Source organism: Euprymna scolopes, chromosome 3, assembly GCF_053919585.1.
Source record: "Euprymna scolopes isolate OS-2025 chromosome 3, ASM5391958v1, whole genome shotgun sequence".
In the NCBI taxonomy this organism is placed as follows: Eukaryota; Metazoa; Mollusca; class Cephalopoda; order Sepiida; family Sepiolidae; genus Euprymna; species Euprymna scolopes.
The window spans coordinates 26,637,909-26,646,088 of record NC_136484.1 but is presented as its reverse complement, the minus strand read 5'-3'; the positions used below and the strand labels follow the sequence as shown (position 1 = coordinate 26,646,088).

Genomic DNA, 8,180 nt, shown 5'->3' with positions numbered 1-8,180 from the left:
TAACCAATTTTTTTTTTTTACAAAATATGAATTTTTGTAACAAAGTCAAAATTCTGAAAGAAATGAAAGTTGTCTTATGAAAATGGATGACTTAAGATTTTAAATTTGAACAGTCATTATTGAAATGTTCAGATAATTTCTGTTTTAGTTTGTGTGTGTGTGTTTTTTTACATGGGGGTCACCACTTATCAAAGCCTGGAAGCCACTCGGTGATAAGGGTTATTGTGTATACAGTAATCTATTGGATCATATCGTAGTAATAGTTGGTATTGGAAACTTGATAAAGTGTCTTACTTAAGCAGCGATTAATCAGGAATTTTTTTATGTTGGACTTGAAGACATCCAAGTTGTAGTCAGGTGGGAAACAGGCAAACGGAAGAGAATGCCACAGGCGTGCACTTCTCAGAAAGAAGCTTTGTTCATGGAATCTATGTTTTGATTTAGGCACAGATAAAGAATATTGCTAGCATTTTCTTAATTTTGTTTTAATTCAATAAACGGTGAGATAATTAATGTTTTATTTTCTTTCATTGTATAGTTTTTAACACAAATCTTTGACATTTGAAATTTTGGATATGGTCTACTTGAATTGTCTCCTATTCAGAGATCTTCAAAATAAAAACAACAAAAAATTGTCCCCAAAATAGTAATGCACAGTTGTCAAAACGACTTCCATTGGTTGGAAAATATCCTGGAGTTCACACGTTCATGTTAAAACTTACTACCTTTGAAAAGTGAGAAGAAAAGTGAACTTCAATGAAGTGGAGAAGAAAAGATTTTAAGTGATCGTAGCCATTTGTATAATTATTCATCGGACTACAGTTCTCATCTTGAGTGTGATTGAAATGTAATCGTAGCCATTTGCATTTTAGCATTTGTAGGAATCACTTTATGATTAAGTTGACATAGTTCATATCCAAATTTAATGGGGTCTTCATTATCAATGATGAAAATTTTTGCTTTACAGCATTTTACTGTAAATTTAACTGTGGTGATAATCAGTGGTGGGATTCAAATTTTTTAAGAACAGGTTCTAAGAAAATGTTAATAAGAATAAAGAATCTACTATAATGTAGTTATGAATAGCGGTTTATGTCATTTTAACAACCGGTTCACCGAACTCATAATATTTTAAGCATCAGTTCGCACAAACCAGTGCAAACCGGCTGAATCCCATCACTGGTGATAATAAATCCAAAAATCCATGGTTTGTGTGGATCAATATGCAAATATCTGTGTAAGTGATGTATAATTGGTCTGTGCTGCAGACCATTATACATGCATCTGGAAAGTATGTTAACACTAAAACATGTCAGTGGGGAGTCATCAGCAAAAATTGTGGCTGAGGGTATCCTTATTGATTTCGAAACTTTCACTGTGAACACTGATTTATAAATTGATACAGAAGGGGATACAGTCTTAATAGAAGGTAAGAAATTTGTGTTTATGGGCTGGAATTGCAGACTTTAGCAAAGTAGTTCATTTTAAGGCAGTTTCTACATTCCTGATGGTTGGCAGTCCACATTAGGTGTGTTACCAAATATCCGCGGTAGTGATAGGCCTGTCTGACATCTTTATTTTTTCTCTCATATGGTTGATGTCTCGGAATAACATAGCAGCTACTATTTTGTGTGTATCCGTGATGACATTTACTGTTGGAGTTTCTAGTACTTTTATTGATTTTGCTTCTGTGTGTGCAGTAGTGTGTGTTGTTGCAGGGTGAAAGTACATGGACTTCCCTTTGTTCCATTGTTAGAAATTTTTTTTTACTTATTTCTAACACCATTTTTTTTTTTCTTTTTAGTCGCGTGCAAGCGACTCTATAAGTTACTTCGTCGGTCGGTCAGTCGGTCTGTCCGTAACACTTTTGTGCTTGGCCTTTTTGGTTAAGACCAAAGGTCTGTTGTTAATAGATACTGTTATTAGCTTTTTAAGCTTTTCTTGGCCTTTTGGCCAAGATCAAAGTTTACTACATGCTGTACTTATGTTTGTAACTTTGTGATATAAAGTGGGGGATCACTTTTCTGTATTAATTTAATGTAAAATGATCACCCACTTTACAAGCATTCAGTCTCAAAGCCATTCAAGTCATTCTCCTGATCATTCAAGTTGTTTTTGAAGGATTCCAGTTATTTTTTAAGCATTCAAGTCATTCTTAAGGTCATTCAATTCATCCTTAAGTTCATTAAAGTCATTCTAAGTCATTTACTTTTTATTTATTTAAGTCATTTCAGCCCATTTTTCGGTCATTTTAGTTTATCTTTAAGAATTTCATGTCAATCCTACATTCACGCATTCATTCATTACACGAGAGCATGTGACTAATGGCTATCGGTCTTGTTTATAGAAAAGAACAATCTTTTGTAGCAGAACAACCTTCCATTTTTTGGATGACGGCAATTAAAAACCAACAAGTTATTGCATTCAAAAACAAATTATATTCAATTATAATTACAAATACAATAAAAGGTAATACTTGTGTCAGTTTCCAGTTTGGCAGTTTCCAAAACGGTTGTCCTGGAGAATGTTCTTTTTTTGTTGAAGAAAATTAGGTAACAGAGGTGAGAAGTAGCGTTTTCATTCCTTTCAGTAAATTCCTTATTGAGCTCCTTTTGTTCTTTTAGTAAATTCTTTTCTTTTTTTTTTTTTTTTTTTTAACTCTGCTTGTCCTTTTGGTAAATTCTCTTTTGATCACCTCTGGTCCTTCCAATAAATTCTTTTTTGAACTCTGCTTGCCAAAGGTTCTTTTTTTTTTTTTAGTGTTTATATATAGCCTCTCCTCAAGTAATAGTGGGTAATTTGCATGACGTCACTTATGCAAATTGCCCTGAAAGTCTTGTTAGGAAAATTTCCAACACCATGTCTGCAGCTCGTGTGTGGGCAAGTTCAATGGCTTAGCTTTATCTAGTATCTGCTAAAAAACATGTAAAAAAAAAAAAATGGAGACTACTCACGTTTGGTGTTGCTTGTGTCTGGGGGAAATAATCCAGCCAAACGAGAAATAAGTAGGCTAGGAGTAGTGGTGGGAGGCATGTTCCTACTTGTTATAAAAAGGCAGCTGCCAACGAGACAATTTCACTTGTGATTAGTGGACAGTTACACATCTGATCAACTCTTGTCACCTTATTGCTACATTGTTCCCGTCGCCCTATATTGTTCCTGCTAAACTACAGTTACTTGTCCCCAGTGGAAAGGGGCACAAAGGGTAATCCTTTGCAACCCCGGATGCGCAATTAACCACTTGGGTAACCTGCTTCCCAACAAAAGGGATTTTTTTTCATATCTTGCAAAGGATTACTCAGTAACCTTTTTTTTTTGGTATCATTTTTAATTCCTTACATTTGACCAAATGTACCCATCTAGGGATGAGTTACTGATTTCAAGGAAATCATTGACCGAGAAGATTCCGGGTCGGTTATCAGCTTGCAGTGATGACATAAAGCCCCTAATATACAGCATATATGCAAAGGAGATTTTACAGTTTATTGACGAATTGGAGGCATGCATGGACCAGTTATACCGCCTCGATGGGAGAACCCCAGCTGAGAGAGAGAGAGCGATTGGCTGCCCCAAAAATCTGAATACCTGGATGCCCTGGCGGAATTGGACAATGTTTTTAAGCCTTCTCGACCTTATGATGACTCTATGCCCCAATTCCAGAGAGGATCCTCTAATATGGGGAGGGCCGTTACCGCCTTTATTGTTAAACCTCCTCAGCTGCAAATAACAGGGCCTTTCTTTAGCAGCTAGGAAGTTTTTGGAACTTTCTTGCCAGATTTGAGAATTGTGTGGTTGGCATGTTTAATGACGCAGAGAGGTTGAACTTTTTAAAGTGTTCCCTGCCTGACAAGGCCTTATGCCTGATTAAACACCTTAGTTGGACGGATGCCAACTATTCTCGAGCAATGTCCATCCTCAAAGACAATTTTTTGGACCTTGATGGCACTATTGACAGAATATTTGAGGACATCCTGGATTTTACACCCAAAAGAAATTCCCCCCTATCAGAAATAGGGGATTTTATTTCCAGAACAGCATCATTGCTGGAGGAGCTGGGAAACTCCCTCTCTAGTGATTTCTCCGCCGACAATTCGAGTGGAGCTTGACTTATAGCAAAAATACTTTTCCGGAAATTTCCACACGAACTTAAAGGAGAGATGATAGCCCTCATGGATAAAAGAGTGCCGCCATTATCATCCATACTCAGGCTAACTGGTTATCAAGAAATACTAATTAAAGGCCATTGCTGTGCATCACCACCACCATCGGCCATTACAGTCTGCAATGCGACACGGAAAACCAACCAATGGACTTTGGTTACTCCATCCTTCAGTGTGGATATGGCATACGCCAACTTAACTGGCTACTCGAGCGCATTGCCCCCCCATCTTATCTTTCACCTTTTTGCGTGGTTCAGGGCAGTCTCTGTGAATTGCCTATTGGACACCAGCAATGGGCGCACATATTTATTGGCCAATGTACTTGAGAGTCTGTGTCCAATTGGGCCCATTGGGGGTCTGCCGATAACTTAGGTTGTTTACATTCCTTGGAGAGTGTCGCAAACAGTTCACGGAGGTTGCACTCGATACAAACTTTGGTTTAGGAAACGCTGTGACTTGTCCAACCTTGGTATCTGACGCCATTGATTTATGGATCTGGCTTCACAATTTACCGTCGCTGTTACATGCAGGCTGTGTGTTTGCCGGCCGGTTCGAGGCAGAGTTCAAGTTAATAACTATAAATAGGATAGCTGGCTTGGACCTGATTAAGCACCTGGACCCATTTAAACTAGTCCCGTGCTTGGGAGGTCAAGCCTTTTTGGTCCCGCATGGATTGATCCCATTCGGGAGGATTGATTTCTTCCTTTTGGATGATGTCCCCTCATGCGAAGTTACTCGCCTGTCTTTCAATTCTGTAATGGAACATACTCCTCAGGTTGATACCTCCCATCTGTGTTTCGTGCTGGAGGCTCAGTTGATCTACTTTCAAGGATTGCTTCTCTGATAGTGCTGTGCAAAGAGGGTTGGAGCAGATGGTCAGCCTAGAATCTTTAGGGATTCCTAACTGTGAGGGATTCTCAAACTACGACTGGATGGTTGAGCTGCAGAACGGCAACTACTATGTGGAGCTCCCTTGGCACCAGGATAAACTGGACAAGGTGCCTTCCAATCATGCAACATCATTATGTGTCCTGGACCGATTTCTGCGGATCTGATTACAAAAAACAGATACGCTGAGTATTTGGAGGCGTTCTGGCAGCAGCAAAGAGACAGCATCATTGAAGAAATTTTTGTCTCCCCGCAGGAGTTTGACCAGTATGTGTGGATACCACATCGACCTGTCTATAAAACTTATCCTATGGTGACGATGAAGATTAGACCCGTCTTCAACTGCAGTTTGAAGACGGGAGGTGGACTGTCTCTGAACAAAGCAGCATATTCTGGGGTCAACTTAACTGGGAACATTTTGAAATTGCTCTTGGCATTTAGAGCCAACCAATACATCCTTTTGGCAGACATCCGCCGAGTGTTCTTAATGATTTGGCTCAAGTTGGAGGCAGACCGGAATCGGTTTTGTTTCTTCCTCAGGGAGGGTAAGCGTTTGCGCTGCTTCCGCTACACAACACTCATATTTGGCTTCACCTCCTGAAGAAGGTTGGAGGTTACATTGACTGAAATATGGAAATCATGCTCAAGTTGAAAACAGTAGTCCAATTAATCCAAATGTTCAGATAATTTATGTTTTAGTTTATTTATTTATATTTTATAGTGTTAATATATTGTTTTTAACACAAATCTTTGAAATTTTGGATACAGTCTATTTGAATTGTCCCTCCACACACATCTGTGTTTTTTTTACCTGAAGTTTACCTTACAGTCGAAAGAAAGCCTTTCTGAAATCCAGCTGTTAAATGACTTTATAAAAACGAAAAAAGATAAAAGAAAAGACTGAAAAATGTTGGAGGGTTATTCAGTCTGTAAGGAATTAGTTATTATGGCGATCGAGTAGTTCTACATACAGAATCAGAAAAGAGAATGCTGAAAATATTTCCTTGGAATGTCAAGAATAAAAACCCTCATGAGAAGCTGCAAGTATTGGATGGCGAATATTGACATATTATTAATGATATTAAGAATACAGTAAAAATATGTAATGTTTCTGAATTTTTGAGATGAGGAGTGATAATTCAGACTATTATTCTCATCTTGAATGATATTAGCAGAATGTTTCGGTTGATGTAATCTCCAACCTTTTTTTAGGTGTATCTTGTCAAACGAGGGAATCTTTCTGTCGAACTTGGAACTTACACAGAATTAATGAACGCCTTATTTAATAAACTGGGGTAACATGATTTCATTTTGTCAGCCATGACCAAGTAGAAATCTTAAGTAATTTGCAATTATATTCTTAGTATTACTCACACTGAGGGTTGACCCTTCAACTTCCAAAAGAATGCCACTTAGAACTGAGTTTTATTTAGTACTTTATCCATTAATTACGCCATGTTCTGAATTCTGTGCAGATTCCCAAGTTAGAAAGATTCCCGAATTCGACACGATACATCTGAAGAAGGTTGTAGTTTATTTGGACTGAAACGGTGTGAGAATAACACTCAAGATGAGAACAGTAGTCTGAATAATTCAAAATAATGCAAGTTTTTTTTTTTTTTCACAAAGGCTTAGAAACCACTCAAGGATAAGAATTCATGAGTGTATGGTAGTCAATGGGACCATATCGTAGTAATCGTTAGTAGTAAAAATTTGATAAATTGGATTACTTAAAAGGAATGGCTCATCAAGAACTTGTTTATGTTGGACTTGAAAACACCTATATTGTAGTCAGGTGGAAAGCAAGCAAAAAGGACAGAGTTCCACAATGTGCAGCTCTAAGAAATAAGTCTTGTTCATGGAATCCACAGATAAAGAATGGGGGAAAAAATTGATAGTGGTTTCAGTTAAACAAGTCTTTTTCGTGAAAGTTTGGTGTAGAAGAATAATGGAGGAGAACACTGCTTACTAAGACACCAGTGGATTACTTCCCCTGGACAAAAAAAGCCAAGACACCAGTGGATTACTTCCCCTGGACAAAAAAGCCAAGACACCAGTGGATTACTTCCCCTGGACAAAAAAGCCAAGACACCAGTGGATTACTTCCCCTGGACAAAAAAGCCAAGACATCAGGAGGCAAAAAACGTGCTAGGCCGAATTCCACATGGGTAAATACAAAACTCTATACCTATCTCGTATGGTAGAGATTGCCACAAGAGTAAAACCCTTTCATTGTTTGCTCTGTTATGTGACTTGACTTTGTTATTTTTGTCAACGTGTAAAGAAAATGCGTGTATTTTCTCTTTATTTTGTGTCTCCATCGTGTTGAGTTCTACATGCGAGGTACGTTCAATAAGTTTTCAGACTTTTTTCGTATGCGCACATTTATCGATGGTACACACATGAAACTAGTCGCCTTGAAAATAATCTCCTCTGGCTACAATGCATATGTTCTACCATTCCAACAATTTCTGGAAGGCCTCTTGTGTGAACGTATCAATGACACTCGCCACAGCCCCTTTCATCTCCGCAATTGTCTCATAACGAGCCTCTAAGGTTTTCCTTGAGCTTAGGGAATAACCAAAAGTCACAAGGAGCAAGTTCTGGACTGTAGGGAGCATGAGGAACTGTGTTGATACCCAATTTGGTCAAATGGTTTGTGACGAGGATGGAACAACCTTGAGAAAAACTTTGCATAAATCTTCCGCATCTTCAGTTCCTCACAAATAATTGTGTGTACAGTTCCCACACTGACATCAAACCGTGCACTTATTGTCTATAGACACACGGCGGTTATTATCCATGAAAGTCTTTATCTGACCAATCAACTCTGGTGTTCTAATTTCCTTACTCCTCCTACACCACTCATCATCTCTCACAGACTCCCTGTCTTCTTTGTATCTCTTATATCACTCCAAAAACTGATACTCAATTCATGCAAGATAGTCCAAAAGCAGTATGAAGCATTCCATAAGTTTCTGTGGCATTTTTTCTAAGTTTAAAATAGAATTTTATTGCATATCGTTCTTCGAAAGTGTCCTTATGTTAAGATTACATTTTTTAAATTCACCAACTGTGACCACCAGGCTTTAGTGGGGTGTATTCCAATTTCTGCTGTAGCTGTTCATTTGA

The 8,180-nt window shown here is 38.1% G+C and overlaps 1 protein-coding gene across 1 annotated transcript; it reads left to right on the top strand.

Moving 5' to 3' along the window:
• Positions 1 to 5,184: 5,184 nt before the first annotated feature.
• LOC145260714 (uncharacterized) lies at positions 5,185 to 5,649 on the top strand. Its single transcript, XM_080119101.1, has one exon. It carries the CDS (start codon positions 5,185 to 5,187, stop codon positions 5,647 to 5,649), a length of 465 nt encoding a protein of 154 aa, XP_079975227.1.
• The last annotated feature ends 2,531 nt before the right edge of the window (positions 5,650 to 8,180 follow it).

Excerpts from the sequence above, each read along its gene's own strand:
- LOC145260714 (XM_080119101.1), top strand. The coding sequence starts at position 5,185 with ATGTGTCCTGGACCGATTTCTGCGGATCTGATTACAAAAAACAGATAC.